Below are 20,798 nucleotides of genomic sequence, written 5' to 3' on the forward strand. Positions count from 1 at the left end.
AGGTTGACTTGGGACATTTTTTTCGTGGTTTTTGTATTAGACCCATCGTCCATTTATTTGTAAGTCAATGGGTGTAGTGTATTAAGTTGCTATTTAAACGAGATACGAATTAAGATATGCATAGTAATTTCCATGATAGTTTAAGTAAGGCAACATCGGTCGTTAGTAATTGAATGAATGAATATGCAACCACTAACATTCCACTGCCATTGCAAATAGATTTTAACAGAATATTTGCTAAAATATTATCGTAATTACAATACAATCTTAGAAGGGTCTCAATATAATTACAATGATCAATGATCTCAACCAGATTGAGAGTATTCTTCATATGACGATTTATTTAGATCTGCTCAAAAGTTGTAAAACTACACGGACGTGTTTTTTTAAATTATGCTGTATTCTTCTTCTTCTTATCGTATAGATGCCATAAATAGTGATGTTTGCCGTCATGGTGATGGGATTTGCCAATATAAGGTACTCGCAGATTATTGCCTAGTGTGCGCCAAGGACTCCTTTCTCCCATCCTAAATAATTGCGCAAGGCTGTAATTGTGTCACACTGCAGGTTTTTAACCTCTCCTTTTGACATCCATAGCTCTCGGTTAAGATAATCCCGTATAGACGCGTCAAAGTCATCCCGCCATCTCTATTTTCGGTCTGCCTGGTCGTTTTCCGAAGTGGCTGTATTAGCACATTGCCATGAGAGCATGCGACAGACGTTATCGACCCAATCCTGTACTTTAATAGGTGTTATTATTATATTATTACCTTATTCATGATAAAAAATAGAATTTAATATAATTTCCAATGCGTCAAAGCTTTTTCAGTTCCGCGAGAAATTTACAAAGTTGTAAAGGGCTAGAGAATGTCAAACTTAATACTTATAATTTAATTACATTCAATTTTATACCGTTCGCAATAAGAACGTTATTCGAAAGTGTCAAATTTGACGTGCTCTTATACGCGCTTCATTTAAAAATATTCCCTCAAAAGTATCGTAGAGTCTTAGCAGTTGCTATTGTTTTTATATCCCCAACATAGAACTTAAAGGTTTTGCTTCGGCATTTTTTTAAAATGCTTATTTGGGTCCACAGTACTCCGGAATAGTATCGTAAATAAAAACGTCTTTACAAAGTGACAAATCCATTTATGGGGCAATGTATAACACTTCTATAATACGATTCGGGTCGATATTCAGAATTTCCCATTTACGAGGTTTAAGACTATAGTGATACAAAAACGTTTTTACAAATGTAAGGTGCCTAGACAGATTAGTTAATCACAGTAGTACTGGGGCCATGTGTGTGAAAATATATAATACTTTACCCTCTGATATAAAAGACATAAATTATGATCATTTATTTGAACGTAAGCTGATGTCATGGCTGAGGGACAAAAAATTGTACTCCATTACAGACTTCTTTTCATACAAAGCTCTTCAAATTTGACTATGTAATTGATTTGACCTACAATGATATGAATTGATTATATTTTCATTTTCATTATTTTTCTATTTTAATTTTTACTTCTGCATGACAACAACTTAGTATTACTTATAAAATGTATAATTAATAACTCTATTTACATTATTAGAATTGACTGTAGACTTACAAAATTTTTAATGTAATAAAATTTAAAATTTGCATGCCAGTTTTTGTAAAATATGAAAACTGATACTATTTACCACCTTTTGTAAAACATAGTTTATGCAAATAAATACCAACCAATCAATAAAATCAAATCCTTTGTACAAAAAGCTGTTCTGTTCTGTGTTATGTTCTCGAAAAAAATTTCAATGTGGGTGTGGTGGTGAGCTACCACAAAAAAGAGTTGAAAACACGTATTTTTTATATTAACTTAACACAAAAAATCACAAGGAAAAAATGTATAGTAGTTTATATAGGTATATCAGCTTTATTTTTTTTTGAAATGCGGTGGCCCTACCATCCCCCGAGGACTCATCAGCGCCCACTGGGGGCAGTAGGGACTACTTTGGGAAACTATCCTGCACACCTTCTACGTAATTGGATGACAAAAAACCATGATCGAAATTCGGTTAGCTCTTTCTTGTTTTTTCTATTTCTAACATTTGATATAAATGTACACACATGTCTATTCACAAACAATAACCTTTAAAGCGTCCTACTCGTTCTTCTCAGAAAAAATTGCCATACGAATAATAATAATAACGCACACACTCAACATAGCCCCGCACTATGGCAACCTTGTATCGCGGATGCCGTGGACACACACATAAACAACCACAAATTTCACCCAAACTCACGAGAAAAAAATGTAGGCCATACAAATATTTCTCCCGGTCCGGGAATCGAACCTGGGACCTCTGCGTGGCAGTCCGGCATGGTAACCGTTCGGCCACTGAGGCAGTTAATGATTATGAGTATAGTACTGTTTAATCGAATTTAATTAAAAATAGTTTTTAATTTTAATTTACAACTCGATGACGTAAATACAAAAAAAAAATACGTAAAAAATTCAATAGTATTAACTTTAGACCATCAATTTTGTTCGTAGCACTTCTTGTTTTTATTTACAAACAAAAAATATAGAGACAAACAAAATATACGATAAATAACGTACAAACATAGTGATGTTAGTTAACACGTTCTTGGACAGAACGGCGTTTGCTGTAAAATCAAACATCAGAATACAACAGCACGGCGTACTTCGTTTCACTACACGGATCTCAAACCAACTATGAGCTTTACAGTCAGGTGCTTTCAGTGAGTGCCGCCTGCTGCTTTTTATTTGCGAACATTTCATATTGAATCTATAAAAGCACTACGACACAAAGAAAAGTAGTTATATTTTTGCGTGCAGTGGTATATTCTGCCCTCTTTGTCATATCATAAATAACGCACTTGCATTTTACTTAGTTACTGACACCTGTGGCATCTACACTACTTAGTACAGGGATAGCTCAATGAAACAATATGTGTTTACTTCACGTACGCGTGCAGTACGTTCGCTCACACGACTGTCTAGTGGCGTAATGGCGGGAATGTTTTTTTTTTAACGCCAGGCCGGAGTGTAACTTACATTGTCTATGGTACATTATGTGCATACACTAGAACACCTAAAGTTTTTATTCCCCCTTTGAGCAATGTCCATTACGCTGATTTGGTTAACAATAAAACTGAAACTAAATAAGACATAATCTCAGTATAGAGTACTAAAAAAACCGACCTCAAAAGTACGTGGAATTACATCTATTTGCCAAGTTTTACTGAAATATCCCCTAGTTCGTCACTATGCGGGACTTGACACAGTAGATAATAAAAATCGGTTCTCACTACTCAAAGTATATTGAGAGAAAAACGCCTTGAATTGGAGAATAGCAAAACCAACAATTAAAATATTGCTCCTTAAGTAAAATTTAGGCGCTATTTATAAAAATTAATGTTCATGCGAGATCAGCCACCCTTAGAGGTGAATGGTTTTTTTCAAAATGAAATGGGACCACTATGGAGGTACCCTCTTTTCAACAAAATAAGAATCATGAAAATCGGTTTACAAATACCGGAGTTATCGCGTAACATACAAAAAAAACCATATAGTCGAATTGAGAACCTCCTCTTTTTTTTAAGTCGGTTAATAAAAGAAGATTGGAGGAGGTTGCATATCTCGTTTCCCTGGTTTCAGATAGCTTATGGTGAAATTACAGGCACATGGGACTTGACAACTTATGTCTCAGGGTGACGGACACACTGGCAGTGCCCCTCAAATCTTTGTGATTTAAAGCACCGAGTGATACAGCAACTATTATGGACAGGCGTGTCACTTACCACCAGGTGGGCGATTTGTTCGTCCGTCACTTGGTTTCAAAAAATCAAATGCTAATAGCCACTCGAATTCACGGCAGATTTAAATAAAAACAAATCCATGCAAACAATGGTTATTTCATTAGCTACTTATCAATACGTACACGTTAACGTTACGAATACGTTTTACGATACTCATAGTGTTTTGTAATCTTTTAAGAACGTAATATTATGGTTTTTCAATACACATTTTAGAATTTTTACTTAAAACATTTATCAATAAACTAATTTCGTGTAGCGTACGAAGATACTGGTGCATAGTAGCCCCATATCTTTCTACATTAGTTTTGATTGTAGTGACCCTCTCTACCGACCCTTAGGGTATACGAGAAGGACACTACAACATGTGCGCGCACAGAAACCTTATAAGTTCAGGATCTGACCGCCGATCAGCCAGTGTACAGAGTTGTCACAGACCTCTGTCACTTGACTTCATCCGGTTCTTGAGAGGCTAGTGGCTGGGTGAGCCGCCTCGGGTACACGTACAGTACCCGCCCTATTTTCCAGATAGGTATCGGAGCTGTAGGCACACTCACTTCCCGTTGCACATTTAGCGGTTGCCACCGCTAAGCCATCGACTCTAAGTCCACCAATCTCTTCATTGGTGGCGGAGCTATAAGACACGCTCACTTCCTGACACCGAAAACCGACGTTTATTAGCTGGAGCAAAGATAGGATCTAAGATGGAACGAGCTCGCCCAGAAGGTGCTATTCAGTCTCGCCTTAAAGATACTCAGGTTGTATGTGCTCGGAAACACAGTCGCAGGCAGGGAATTCCATTCCTGGGCTGTGCGTACAATAAAAGATGATGAAAAGCGCTTAGTACGCCTGAAGGGAATATCGACCAAGTAAGGATGATATCGGCGTACGTGTGGATTTCCGATGGCTGGCGGAATGAGCTGATGGAGCTTATGAGACGTTTCTCCAGTTCCGAATAACCTAAGGATGGAAGGACCGGATTCGGAACGCATACGAATCGGAGGCATTGCGCAAATTCGCTTATGAACTATAGTATTCTTTTTTTAATTTCGCATAGATTTATTATTACTCAAACACATAATCAACATCTCTTCCTACAGGCGACGGCCATAATAATGACACAGGCACCCATGACTTGCGCCTTCCGCGACCTTCCATCGGCGCGTCAAATGGCGCTCTTCCTAGCGCCAAGGACGGCGCAAATCGGTTTCCGTGTTCACCTGTTAAGCTAATCATGGAAAATCAACATTTGTCATTTACAATAACATACCGTAGTAAGAGAAACAAACAATTTTACACGAATATACGTGAACAATACGTTACGAACAATCGCAACTAAGCAGTTGCGAAAACATTAAAGCAATCTTCTTTTTTTTTATGAAAACTGAATCTCAATGAAATCTTTTGGAACGAGTCGTAAAGCCGTGGTAGCCTACCGCCTAATAGTTAGACCTACCGCCTCTCAAGGAGAGGCCGTGCGTTCGAAGCCGGACTCGCACTTCTTGAGTTTAATAAAAATGGAAGTAAATTAATTTGCTACTACGCGAACCCAGTAGAGTCGTGCAAAATTGCTGCTTAGTTTTCTAATTTAACAAAAAACACATGTTTATGATAGTTAAAAAAAACTAAAAATATTTAATGATCAAAAATTTGAAAAAGGAACGAATCTTTTGTAATCTGCTGGGGTGGTTTTATATATGGCTGGTTTTTTTTTAATATTTTTCGTTTTTGCGCCATTTTTTTCGCTTTCACATTTTTTCAAAACTAATGTCAAACATTGTTATTTTGAGGACAGCGGGACACAAAGCTTAAAAGCGGGTGTCGCTCAAAGCGAGACGCATGACGACGTTAGGCTTATATATAGGCCAAGGGTTTCTATGTGTAAAGTCTGAAGTTAAATGCTCAATGAACTTCAGTGAAGGTTGTTTTTATAACGCCAAGTGACACGCCTTTCCATTACTGTTGGAGTGCCACTCAGAGCTTTAAATCGCGAGCATCTGACGCACTACTACTGCGCTCGTTATCCTGAGACATAAGTTAAAAAGTCCCATGTGACCAGCACCCTTCAAAACTGGAACGCACTAATTCTCACATTACTGCTTAGCAGCAGAAATAGGTAAGATGGCAGTACTTCCCTGGACGAACTCTTTCACAAGAATCTTTACTGCTACTAATTAAATAATACAAAGATCGAATACAGGAAAATTCCATCGATCTGCCTGGACTCGAACCAGCGACCTCGCGATACCGTGGCTAACACTCTCCCAACTAAACTACGGAACGAATCAACAGACCTTGCGAATTTCTCTGTGCTTGTTGCAGATCTTTATGATTTTAACAACTTTTTTGATGTAACGCCATCTGTGAGAAATATATGAAATTCACTGTTACCAGCAGCTGACTAGAGATGTCGCCTTAATAATAATAATTTTTAAGTTTATAGAATGTTTGACCATCATAATATTAAATTATTTTTGTGATATTACCGCTAGTTTGTAATAATTATTAATCCATAGATCGAACACTAAGAAAAAATTCCTTCGATCCGGCCGGATTCGAACCGACGTCTTCTAGCAGGCCGTACCAGAGCCAGACGCGATGCCAATTAAGCCACGGAACGCACCAGCGGAACTTACGAATTTTGGTTTTCAATGTAGGTATTATAATCTAATCTACAGTAATATAGTAACACACTCAACATAACCCTGTGTCGCGGGTGCCATGGACACACACATGGACAACCACAAATTACGCCTAAGCCCCGAGAGAAACAAATGCACGCCATACAAATATTTCACCCGGCCCGGGAACCGAACCTGGGACCTCTGAGTGGCAGTCCGGCATGGTAACCTTTCGGCCACTGAGGCTATTAAATAAATATTTTTTTAGGAAGTTATTTAATATTTAGAGAGTATTATTCCTGCAGATTGAATCACACATAACCAGGTACCTTTACAACTACCAGCGGATGACTATAGATCGCCATGATATTGAAATTAATGAAATTACTCCACTAATTTGTTATAATTATTAATACAAAGATCGACCTCAAAAAATTACATTTCCAGCCATTGGCAATCTGGTCCTTAATTATTACAGCATTTGATTAAAATCAAACTGTTAAGTTACTTCATTCAAATCAAGTTAATTACAGTAACTTATCGAGTTATCACGACCGCAGCGCTTCCTAGTTAATATCTGTTACTAAGATCTTTAACATAGGAGTTTTTACACTTAGGCTCAACTTACACTGGCGTAGGGTCGAAGCGTCACGTCCTGTTTTTCAACGACAATGCATGGCGACGCTCGCATTGGCGCGCCTGGATCACAATCCTGAACCAGTTCAAAGACTTTTGCGCACAAGCATATTTGCTAACATAAACTTGTACCCTAATAATAGGAAAATAGAGATGAATATGCTATAGGCGTAAAACATGACCCGCCGATGCTTCGACTCTGCGCAAGTGTGAGTTACGCCTTCGTGTTACAAAGCGCAAAAGATAGCAGGCTAGTTATCAGTTCGTTGAGAGAGGCAATGGTTTTGGAGCTGACGAATTTCACCTTAAGGGTAGATACTAAAATTTTTTTCCATACTAGTACAGTTAATTTTGCATGGGTTGAGCAGCAGGGACGCTGGCTTTATTTCAGAATTTATTTTTAACAAACGAAATTTAAGCTATTTCAAAAATGTACTGAACGTCTTCAATTTAGTTCAGTTGATATAAAAAAAATATTGATATAATTTCGAGGTACAGATACAATCAAGCCGTGATATGGTTTGACCTTCCGCCTCTCGAGCAGAGGCCGTGGGTTAGAATCCGGGATAGCACCATTGAGTTTCTCGGAATTTATGTGTGAAATTTAATTTGAAAACCATGAATGAGCTTTCCGGGGAAATCCTGCGTATCGAAGAAGGTACACAGCGGAAAACGTGTCCGAGAGGAGATCCGTGTCTAACAGTGGGCCGTATATGGTTGTCGATGAATCATTTGCCACATAAGTGCACAGTACAACGGTTTGTGTACTATAACAAAAGTTTCTTGCAAAATTACCTCCTACTTTATGAATGAACTCTGAAGACTCATTATATGCAAATGTTATCACGAAATCATCTTAATTACAAGACGTAATAAGTGTAAAATCGCTTGCATCCGCTTGGCAATGCAAGGTGACCAGGCCCTTTCATTAATATTTTTTAACTATAATGAATAGAATTTAAACTACACTGGCCTTTTAGCAAACTACGATTTCAAAAGTACAAATTAACTTTCTGTGTCAACTCATACAATACACGTTCCACAACTAGTCATGGATTTTCTTGTCCTGACGTGAAGATTAAAATTGGCTCACACTTAGAAAAATATTCAATAAGCATTGTAAATCAAACCCAGAACCCTGCTAATAACACCGTAAGCACTATCGCTACGGAGTTATTACAAAAGCAAAACTTAAAAACATAGCGTGAGAACAGATAGGGGGTACATACGCGAACGGAAATGCAATGATGATGATGACAATTTAATTATCGTGTCAACTGTACTCGCTGGGCAGATATACTGCCTATGCAATACTATTAATATCTATTTTGTATTGGCACTATAGTCAGCAGTAAAAGATTTTCACTAGTTACAACTAGTAGTTCATAAGATAATGTTAGCAAAGAGTTATTTTGTCTTTCTACCTCAAAAGTTTGTGGAATTACATCTATTTGCCAAGTTTTATTGTAATTCGTTACCGGAAAGGGCGCAAATTCGGATTCATCCCCTAATTTGCCACCCTTAGACAACACCATCCCCTGACAACAGAGAGCAAGACGCATAGGACAAAAACACAGTGACAGCTCTAACCAAAATTTTAATAGGACACCCCGTAAAACACGTTTTATTAAATAAACAAAAAGAGAATCATTCGGTCGGTTAAAAAGGAACTTACTGGTCATACTTAAATTTTTTATTTGTTAAAATTGGCTACTTAAAAAATAACGCGCGCTTTTTGAATACTTTGGACGTAAACGGCGCCACGTGGACTGAAAACAACGAACATTAAGAACTGAATACGCTATAAAATAACTCTATTAATACAAATAATCATTAATTAGTGCCGCCAATCTCACTGTTATAAATCGAACTAAAATAAAGCCGGCTTTATACAATTGCACAAAGGACGCCTTCTCTCCGAACTAGAAGGTAGACCAGGGCCACACATATTGTTCGATCGTTCCCGCGTTCCCACCGAAAAGCTATGGGACGAAACACCGCCAGGTTTTAGTTGGTACTATTCCGATATACACCTCGCCTTCCCGGGCGGAGGACAACCATGAGGATTTTCTGACATATATTCTTATATCCATAGTTCTTTTTCATAAAGGATCATTGTTGGGCCCATTGCTCTTCAATATCTTCGTCAATGACATCTCTTTGTGTTTTGCTTATTCTAAAATAATTATGTATGCCGATGACATGAAAATAATGCTTCCCATCAACTCTACTCAAGATGCGTTGCGACTACAGGAAGACCTCTCCAGATTTGAAAGCTATTGTAACTTAAACAAACTTGACATCAATGTATCTAAATGCTATGTCTGTACTTTCTCTCGTAAATGTAAACCCTTAAATTTTACCTACAAACTGTTGAACATTGACATCTCAAGAGTAACAACCATCCGTGACCTCGGTATATACTTTGACAGCAAATTGCATTTCGATATCCACATTAATGAAATCGTTAATAAAGCATCAAAAGCGCTTGGTTTTATAATGCGAATTTCACGTGATTTTAAAGCTATAAAAACCTTTAAAATTCTCTACTGCGCTTATGTACGTAGCCACTTAGAATACGCCTCTCAAGTGTGGAACCCTTTCTATAAAATATACGAAACGCGAATTGAAAGACTTCAGAAACGTTTTTTACGCTACATGCAGTTTCGATCTAAAATCTATATTTCTGATTATTATAAGCGGTGTAAAAGGTTTCATATACTCCCGTTGCATGAGCGAAGACGGATAGCTGATGTCATATACTTAATCAAGGTAGCCAATGGCTCGGTTGATTGTCCAGAGCTCCTTAGTAATATTGGTTTGTGTGTTCCATGGGGTTCACTTCGTCATAACAACACACTTCATGTTCCTACTGCGAGAGTAAATTATAGGCGAAATTCGTTTTTCATCCGAACGAGTAACAGTTATAATAGGATAGCGAGGCAGCACGATATAGATTTCTTTAATACTTCTCCAAACAAGTTGAAGCAATTACTACGCAATCATTTTTTCTCTTGTTTACATTCCTAAAGATTATGTTAGTAATAATTTACTTTATTTCTTTATTATTAGTTATCTAGTTCATTTTCATATTTTTTGTATTCTAAATTAATATATGGGTTAATAGGTTCTTACGTATTATATCTATATTTATATAAATCAAATGCATGATAGTACGGTTTTATAAACAACCTATAATGTACACTTTTTTAAATTTTATCTGTGGAAACTTATAATTGGCCCTCAGTACTACTTATTTGTAATTATTCATAAGTTAGCTGTTAGTTTCCCTACAACTGTAAAATAAAAAAAAATAAAAATAAAAAAATAAAATAAAAAAATAAATCACCACTAACATTGTTACGTCCCACTATATGCCACGTCATCCTTATGCAGATTAGGGACTTCCCACGTTTACCAGGGGTTGTGAACCTTTTTTAACATGCAGGTTTCATATCATTAAGCTTTCTTTTACCGTTAGCGCGAGACTCTGTAACGGAACGTTCATAAATCTATGTAACTTACGTCATAATCTTTTTAATAATAAAAAAATTACGTCACGAACTTAAAATATAGTACATAATACAGTAGGGTAGTGTATGGAGACTACCCTACCACAGCAACGTCATATTTGAACACTTAATAAGATCACGTGACAACAAAACAAGGAGATTTGCTTTAGCAAATAACTACAACAAATATTATGAAGTATTGCGTAGTTGCGTCGTTGTTGCGTCACTCCTACGTTATTAAGATAAAATTTCAGAGCATTGTTTATGGCTTGAGTAGATGTTACAGGAAACCACTGTCGTTGCCGGCTTGAAAACAGACGTTTCACTGGTGGATCTAGGAGTACAAATAAGTTGGTTGATCCAGATAAACTGTTTGACGTAAAAGTACAGATAAGTGGACCTAAAATATAGATAAGTTTGTAGACCCACGAATATAGATAAGTTATTGGATCTAAAAGTACTGATAAGCTGGTAGAACAACAAGTGCAGATACGTCGATGGATCTACGACTACAAATAAGTTTGTGGACCTAGGAGAACAGATAAATTGTTGGACCTAATAGTATGTAAATGTTGGTGGACCTGTGAATACAGGTTAATTTTTGCATGTACAATCCAGCGTGACTGCATCCTAACTGCTTTCCCACAGCATTCCAACAGTCATATTCAGTTCAGCTTGTGTGACTACAGACTTACAACTAAAAAGCACATGTATATACAAAAGTATACTCACTCTTTCTTATTGTTGACTACAATGACTAGTTTCACTTTCCGAGGGCCCTTTGTCATTTTGCACTGATCCTTGTCTGTCTCCGCCGGGCCCTTGGTGACGAATTTTAATAACGGAATGATTAATGTCTTTACCAACCAGCCTTAAGGCTGCTCCTCCTGTCACCTCACTGACATTATAACTTTTGTAGTTCACTGTACTTAGTTTAAACACTTTTCGTTCTAAAAGTCCCGTCCATTTAATAGTTAGGAACTTCTCACTTCGAAATCACTGCGTTTAATACTGCTGAGCTTACTGTTAGAAATGTATTAGTTTAAAAATACATTGATTGATTGATTTAATGCTTTAATCTTATGTAGTTAGAAATATAAGTAACTGATAGTTGTATGTTACCGAATGTATCAAATTCGTATTATGACGTTGAATTTTAATGATAAAGAAGTTTAAAGAAGGTAATTACATAACAAAGTTATATAAGGTAGTGAGACTTCACTTGACGACAATGTGTATCAAAATGATACATGCTCGCATTGAAATCACGTCAAGATTTGACATGATGAATGATGATACATGATAGCTGATTGCACAGTCCGTGATAAAGTCACTATCACTGATAGTGGATACTGAAAAAGACCAAATATTAAATATTTAAGCAGCGTCAACGGTTAAGATGGAATTTTAGGTAATTATATTGTGATTTAATTACATCGCTTTTGTTTGTTCAATAAAATCATTGTTTAACAACATAAGTGTGATTATAATCCCTTTTCATGTCACTGCAGAGATATGGGAAGCTGTAAATGCCTTTTTTTTATATAATACCACAAGTGAAGGAACGAACAGTTTGTGCGTCTGGTGGTAAACGAAACTCATAAGCGTTGCAGTGTCACTCTAGCTCTAAATCGTAAAAATCTGAGGGTCACTACCACTGCTTGTGTCACATTGAGACAATCTGACAAGCCTCATGTGCCTGTAATTTCACCAGCACCCTATCCTTCAAAACCGGAACGCAGTAATGTAAGCATTACTGTTTGGCTGCAGAAATAGGTAAAGCGGCAGTACTTTCCTGGACAAAGTCTTTCACAAGGAGTTCTACTGCACTTTACCACGAGAGGTGTATTGTATAAGGTGCACGAAAGACGCATCCGAGCTTCAAATCAGGCAAGTATTTTATGTTAATATGCTCACTGTATAATAATTTGATAAGCTTAATTTCTGATGTAAAAAATACAGATCTAAAAATATTGTTTTTTATGATAGCAAGTGACGGGACGGACAAGTCGTGTGCCTGGTGATAAGCGACGCGCCTATCCATAACAGTTGTAGTGTCATTCAAATTTAAAATGGCAAAGATCTATAAAACGCTGACAAATAAAGTTAACAAGCCCATGTGCGTTTAGTTTTACCGGCTTCCTTACCCTTTAGAAACCAGTACGCAGTATTTTCACATTACGGCTTGGCGGTAGAAATAGGTATGGTCGCAATATACTTGACGACTGCCGTGGTCGAGTGGCTTACACACGGGTTTTCACGGTGTCGCCATCTCTGAAGTCCAGGGTTCGATCCCCGGCCGGTTCAATGTAGAAACTTTTCAATATTGTCTCGGGTCTGAATATTTGCGGTGCCGTAGTTGTTTCCAATTTCCATAACAGAAGTGATTTAGTTGCTTACTTTGGGATCAGAGCAACGTAAGTTATGTTCTTATTTATTATTATTTATAGCTCATCGGACAAAGTCTTTCACAAGAAGCTCTTCTGCTATTACTACTTCTTCTGAAGTAATTGAGTGAATTAGGGGTGCCAATACATTTAGATATGTGAAATTATTGGACGCATTGGAAATCACAAAATCAATTAGTAGCAGTGCATCCACAACGGAGTCATAAACGTCTGGTACTGCAAGTACCATTTAGATGTTCTCTATCAAATATATTATTGTAACTGTGACGTAAATCACAAGGATCTATTTTTAACAAATAATCTTTTTAATTCCATTAACCACGATTATAAATACAAATCAATCTGGACTGTGATATAAAAAACCTTCAATCATTTTGGATTTCACATATAACAATATTTGGGTTATTAATCTATAAATTCGTCAAGAGTTACAATACAATCGATCAATCATGCTATTTTAATCTTTTTCCACGTTTCGCTTATGTAACTCACACTTCTGTCAAAGTATTATTAAACGAGTACTGCGTAGACTTGGTAACAGCTCGGTTACTTTAATACCGCCATTGTTATTGGACATCTAGTTCCAATTGCAAAGATATAGTAATTCTAAGTGGTAAGTAGAGTCAACCAGTATTTCTTAAAAAGGCGTAGTTATTGTTCTGAAATTTGTAAATCTTCTAATGAACACCGAAGAGTCAATTAACAAAGATAAGACTGATAGATATTGCTAGAAATATTACCCGACATTTTCGTACAAATGTGGTAAAATTAGACAAAAGACTCTGAAACCAACTTGGATCTATAAGAGCGGATGATGACAATGAGATTCTATTAAAATGTATCACTAAGAAATAAAGATGCAACTCAATCTGAAGATAACGGAAACAATACAAGTGTTACTTTACTACAATAGAAAAAAGATAAAACATAAAAACCCACATCCGAAGGCATGATTAAGCCATTGATAAAAGTGAGCGGAAGAACGCCAGCATAAGGAAAAATAAAAATGTATTATGACGGATGATATGCAACATACTGTATTTAAACGTGAAATTTATAGAGGATAAAATGATAATTACGTAGTTAAAACGACGTGTGTCTTTAAGGATAACAAAAAGAGGGAAAATGACACTAGTAAAATTGTCCTTGTTGTATATATCTGTCGTATTTTAAGTTAAGGACAGGCCTGCCAGGTTACGTTACAATTCGGAAAGGTAAGTGATGCACAAGAGGTGCCACCGAAGGGACAAGTCTAAGGTAAGGTAAGGTAAGGCTGTTGGCCAATTGAAACAGTTGGAAATCAACTGGAAACTAGTTTTGTTAAAGATGAAATCTATATAGTAATTGAATTTACGATAAGATAGAGTGAAGATGTTACTATCGTCTATAAAGGTTTATCTCTCGGACCAAATTATACAAACTTATATTATAAATGCGAAGGTAACTCAGTCTTTCACGTTTTCACGCCTAAATTTCGTATAGAGATAGATGGAACCTAGGAGAAGGACATAGGGGATGAAAATTTGTATGGAGAACCAATAAAACTATGACAATGCACAGGAACCTTCTAATTTTAGGTCCTGACCCCAAATCAGCCAGTGTACAGGGTTGTCACAGACCGTTGTCACTGACCTCGTCCGGTTTTTAAGAGGCTATTGCCTCGGGTAAGCCGCCCCGGGTGCACGTACAGTACCCTCCCTATTTTCCAGATAGGTACGGGAGCTGTTAACGGTTGCCACCGCTAAGCCGTTGACTCTAAAGTCCACTACCAAATCTCATTGGTGGCAGAGCCATAAGACACGCAGATCAATAAAGTGTAGGCTACTCGAAGTGCTCGCGGGGACTAGCTAGTATTATATATTTGTAATGCATTTCACGAGGGTCCAGTATAAGTTAACCACATGTCCTACTTCATACTGCGCCAGTACACATAGCCTTACAAACCTATCTAACAACCTTAAGGAGCCTAAATTGAGTTGAAAAACTGATGTTCACATTACGTTATACTCTCTAACTGAAACTATCAATAAGAAGATTAGTATATCTCGAAAATTGTGTTAGTGGACACGTCAATGCCAGAACTATTTATCTCAAGGACTTTGCCTTCAATTTTATATATTGTTATGTGGTTTTCGAGTTTTACTTTACTAACAGATGTGCATATTATCTTTTATGTTATGGATACTTTATTTTCCTTTTGTATTCTTTTGGTTTTTTTATTGCTCTGTTTAGTTCAAGTGTTGTTGCATTAAAAAAACTGGAGAATTTACCAGCTTAGATTTGCTTATTACACCTAGAGTGAGACCGTTGTTGGAGAAGCAGTACAAGAAGAAGAACAAGAAAAATTTTGGAACCTACGGAATTTCTGTCATTAAGCATAATATATTTTGATTGGGAAAGATGAAGTGATGTCGGAGTTCGTTGAATTTATACTGGTAACAATATCTGTGAAGACAATAATTTTCTTTTCATTTGATTACAAAGGGCAGGGATATAGTAAATTAATACGAAAGCAAAGGTCTTTACGTACTTTTACAAAATACCTTTGAGATTTGTGAAATTCATACCTTTGAATTACAACTAAAGTAAAAGGAAACTAAACGTATAACTAACACAAAATATTTAAATTTGAAGTAATAAGTATTTTGTATACAACAGTCACCGTAAATACATTACCCCATCGCGACTGGTCAGCGGTAAGATCAACGAGTCACACACAAAATGGCGCACAGTCGCGAAACAATGCGACAAATAAAGATAAATAAAGGTATACCCAATAAAGAAACTAAAGAAAAAGAATAAAAATACATAAATTATGTAAAAGATATTTGTATTGCAATTAATTACTTTTCTCTTTTTTGAATCATTATAGACAAGATAATACTATGATCTCACACACTTGCTAATATTGTGTAACAATAACGTGACGTCTAGGTAGCAATCGACATAGAAGCACTTTGTACTCGAAATTATAAATATTAAACAACAATACGTAGGGTAATCTAATCAATTAACAAACTGGATCAATCAATGTTATAGAAACGACAATTTAAAATTATCGCGTAGTTTTCGAATCATAATTTGTAATCGTAATATATCACAATCAATCATGTTGATTTAGTCTTTCTGTGACAGTTTGACCCACCTTCCTTTGGATATTGTTAAAATTTTCATTATCATATTTTCATTGACATCATTTACGGTTTGGGTCATTAACCATGTTCCACTATGAATGCTCAATCTTTGGAACAACTTTTTCTTTAGTTTATTTGTCTGGCGACTTATCTCCTCTCCTCTCCTTACCTCCTGCTCCTCCTCCTTCTCCATCGGTCCCTTACTGCTGAGGATCGTGACTTTGAACAAGTATACCGGCAATCAATCCTCTCCACTTAACTCTGTCTTTGGCTAGGTGGAATGTGACGCTCACTGGTACTGCCAGACTTTCAGCCACCTGGTCACACCACCCTTTCGAACTTCGACCTCTAGTTCGACTGGAGACTTATAAGGATGTTGATAAACAATAACGTGTCAGCCAACATGATCATAGTTTTGAGAAAATAGCGCAATATTTTCTCGTACTAAAATTTGGTATTAATATTGTGGTTTAACACATTGTTGATTATCAGCATCATATTGATTTAACCATATTATTACAAAATAATATCATATGGTTGAACACGCTATTACGTATCTTGCTAATATTTGGTGACGTCCGATATCTAAAGGTTAGCACTTTAGGCGCTAAATAAAGTCCCGGATTTAAAAAGGTTTCTGGTCAAGGTGCTTTTGGTAGGTATATAGTATTTCGTTTTAGGATAACGATGTTAACGATCTGCCTCATTCATTTATACTTTAATTATGCTTTTTAGATATATGCGCAGGTCTTTTGAATTGTTTCAATGAACAATCCTTCATCGTAACTGATATACATCATATTATTTATCCACCATTTTTCACAAACTTAATACTTGACTAAATCACCGTACCATTCCTACCGCGTTTAAGTACGATTCTCTCCGTTCACACTTGATTAAATATCTAATTGCCAAGTTCAAGTTTGATGTTGGTTTCACCTTCAGATTTTACAACTCTATTACGTGTTTCAAGAATAATGTTTTGAACGGAATGTGCTTATACGCCGAGTAATAGAATAACACAATTTTTGTTTACTGAATGAATCTCTTTAAGGTTCTTGTATTTTTTCATCATTACTGCAAGTCGCAAGGAGCTATAGAATCGTAGCTGGTATGAGATAGACTAAAAGAGCGAAGGAGTAATGGTTACTTTTACCATATCATAGACATCCTCATAAAACTAGTTTTCTTGTTTATCTTTCGTGCAGCTTCGTAATAAAAAAATTGTACTGGCGTTACACAAGGGACGGTTCTTGTTCCAAACTTATTTAACAAAGAAAATGTTTACAGTCAATCATAGATTAGTCTTACAATTGCAATAAGTATTACTCACAATTGCGCAAAACTATTATGAATTCCTCTTCGCACGTGTTATAGACCACGTGACGGTCAATTATTACCCATTTATGTTACGTGAGAAAGCAAAGCACGTGCTCTAAATAGGATACTATCAATTGTTACAAAGTCACTAGTTTAACGTGTAGTGCTGAACTTAGACATTGAGTATTTTAAATTTACAATAGTAATATTATTGTGTCATTACAAATGGAGAGTACTTTAGAAAACTCTAAATGAATACTAGTTAGGTATAAACATCGAAATAGTGATGCATGATGGCATACTTACGTTACAAATTATAGCGATGTTGTAAAAGTGACATAAATTACAAACTAAAACTAGAAGAAAAAAGAGCATCAAAGACAGGCGACCAAAGGGAAATGAAACGATTTCAACAACACAATGACACTGAAGGTGTACATGCGCCAATAAAAGAAACCTAGGATAAGGATAGAGACTCGAGCAAATGTATAAAATCAAGAAAATGCGTGCTGAAAAGAACGCAGTACAAGTACGACATGCATTAATATAGTTACATAAATAAATAAATAAATAACGCACACACTCAACTAATTCACAAAAAAAATTAATATAGTTGATAGGGTCTTAAGGTGGAGGGTTTATTTTAGTTATACTTAGCCTGTGGTTGTATAACTAGTCTAGTAAAATAGTAAACTGTAGTATATATACTTACAATAAATCTAAACGAAGTAAGTCACTCTCTGTTCGGGTCCACGATGGAGCAGAAAAATATATGACGAAAAACTACACGTATCAAATTGTGGATACTTCTTTAGAGAGAAGGTTTAGGACCTTAAATCATAATATCGATCAGGTTCACATTCATCCTTGAATAATTGGAGTCTTGACTAAATGCAGATTTAATCTGAAAAGAATCAATTGCATTCGACTTCTGTAAACGATATTTGTTGAGTATTTGAAGGTCTATATCGAGTTCTTAGGTTTTCCCGATTGTTACACATAGGAAATGAAACTATTTTTCCGGATTTAAATCGCGTATATTTGTTTTTTCAAACAAATCGACGAGTCCCATGGTCACGGTTGAAATGGGACCTGTAAAGGGCCCGAAACGTCGGTTTGTTCGATTGTTATATATAAAGGTCTCTTTAAAGTAGTGTTGAATAAAATGCTCACGAAACAATAATAGCGAGAGTAAATGGCGACAGATAAACAAGCCGACAAGTCAAATAGATGCGTTCTACTTGATAAATGATAATGTAACAAGATAACAGTGATGAGTATATGACATGTACAATCAGATGTTTTATTTAGTACCAAATGAAGAACTTTGATAAGGATTTCTGCGAGTTTGTTAACTTGTACAGATTCTATAGACAGACTAAACTTATCCGAAATACAGGAGTGTTAAACTAATGAGAATGTAGGAAGCTTTCACTCTGGGAGACAAGGGTATGATGTATACATATGGTGAAATTACTGGCACAGGGAACTTGTCAACTAAGGTCTCTGACGTGCGCAGTGGCAGTGCCCTTCAGATTTTTGTAGCTTAAAGCCTAAGTAGCACTGCAACATTACTATTACAAACAGGCGTGTCGCTTAACACCAGGCGCGGTATAGGCGCATAAAAAAGTCACAATGTAAACTTTCTTCTCTCTGTAAAGTCAGCCAATAAAAACATCGCGAGTGCACGAAAGCACTGATACATCCTTACTAAAGGCATAAAAAAAAGCCATATGCTAGTGTCCTACAAGGCTAAAAATGAATCGCGCCGATAGGCTGAGGTTGAATAAAAACCGGGGTCTGCCCGTCCCGTGTTAGGTACTTGTGCACTCAAATGATACGTAATGACATCCGAGTCCCATTTGTTTTTGATGTGTCGACGTCTTTATTGTCTTTTACTATGCGTGTCGATAGTAAATCAAATGCTTTCGTCGTTTCGATACAAAACGATTTGCTATAGTAAGACACTACGGTCCTATACTTAAAACATATAACTCCTTTCGTCGCAGCGCCAAGCATGTGTTGCAACAAAAGCTGCGAGCCAAAAATAAAGGTTTTCTTTTCTAGACATATTTACTCTGAAAATTCCATAAAAAGTAGGCTAATGAAAACACGTCGAGACATCAATCAAAGGAGCCTTGTCGTGTCGCGATAGTGTGCCCAAGATACGTTAAATCTTGACAATAATGTAGCAAGTTTTAATCCGGGAGATGTAAAATTTAAAAAATGGTGCGCTCTTTGAAAGACGTCCAGCTTACATTTAAGACCAATTCAAGGTGAAGTGAAATCTTTATGCACATTCACAATAATGAGAAAGACTCTAGTTGCTCTTTTTGACATGGTGTTTATACTTTTGCATTCCCATTAATCTAAACAGATATTACCGATCACTACCCTGCTCGATACTGATAAACCTCTTCCTTCATTTACATTAATCAAAATGTTCATACAAGCCTTTATTCTTAATAATCTCACTATGCACTCTAGCATCTAGAACATTCTCGATTTGCTCTATTTCTTCAGTAAATAAAAAAAAAATCCCTTAAAACAGCAGTCGGAGCGCAGTCGTAAGGCATCACACACGAATGCACGCCAATTGCTTCTCGGCAGCGCAACAACTGCCAACTGATTGTAGAACTGGCGTGCAGTCGCGACAGCGTCTAAAATGCCATTTTGCATTATCCATGCAATCGAGATATAAATCTTTTAACTACGATAAAGCAACGGCGCCATGTGGATAAGAATGACAGGTGTCAAAAATCGCAATGGTATAGACAACGAATAGATTACATAATCTACAAATACGTTACTCAGTGATTTGAAATACGGAAAATCTATCAATGTTTATCATGACGGAGTAAGTGATGTCGTATTTCTGTCGAAAATAAAAGTATCTTTATAAATTTGATAAGATGGATTTTGGACCTTGTCAATGTCAAACTATGATTGAAAGTCCAATTTTAATCATCGAATTACATATTATACAGTCAATATCGTTGGGCACGCGCAGTGAATTACACTCTTAACTTTCTGATTGATGGCTGATGCCTAGCGCTTACCTCACTCATAGAAACGGGGTTATTCAAATTCAAAATCATCTTTATTTTATAGGTAAGTAAATTACATTTGAAATCGTCATATTGATTAAACTCTACTGGTTATTCGTAAGGCAGCTTTCCCTGAGAAAAATGAGCAAGAAACTCTAGGGGTTGCTCGTTGTAAATATACATTTGAATACATTTATCATTACCTGCAGGAGCTGTTCGGAGCAATGTAAAAGCTGTATAATAATAACCTTTAGTCATTGACTTACAAATAAATGGACGACGGGTCTAATACAAAAA

The 20,798-nt window shown here is 36.4% G+C and overlaps 1 protein-coding gene across 1 annotated transcript in view; it reads right to left on the reverse strand.

Annotated features, from left to right (window-relative positions):
* LOC113228254 (transcription factor EB) overlaps positions 1-20,798 on the reverse strand; it is a 148,114-nt gene that overhangs the window by 69,823 nt on the left and 57,493 nt on the right. The window contains exon 2 of the mRNA XM_026461520.1: positions 11,325-11,615. Coding sequence (XP_026317305.1) covers positions 11,325-11,380 — 56 coding nt within the window. The 5' untranslated portion in view covers positions 11,381-11,615. The remainder of the gene's footprint in view (positions 1-11,324; positions 11,616-20,798) is intronic.

Source organism: Hyposmocoma kahamanoa, unplaced genomic scaffold, assembly GCF_003589595.1.
Source record: "Hyposmocoma kahamanoa isolate Upper Pololo Valley unplaced genomic scaffold, ASM358959v1 224, whole genome shotgun sequence".
NCBI lineage: Eukaryota > Metazoa > Arthropoda > Insecta > Lepidoptera > Cosmopterigidae > Hyposmocoma > Hyposmocoma kahamanoa.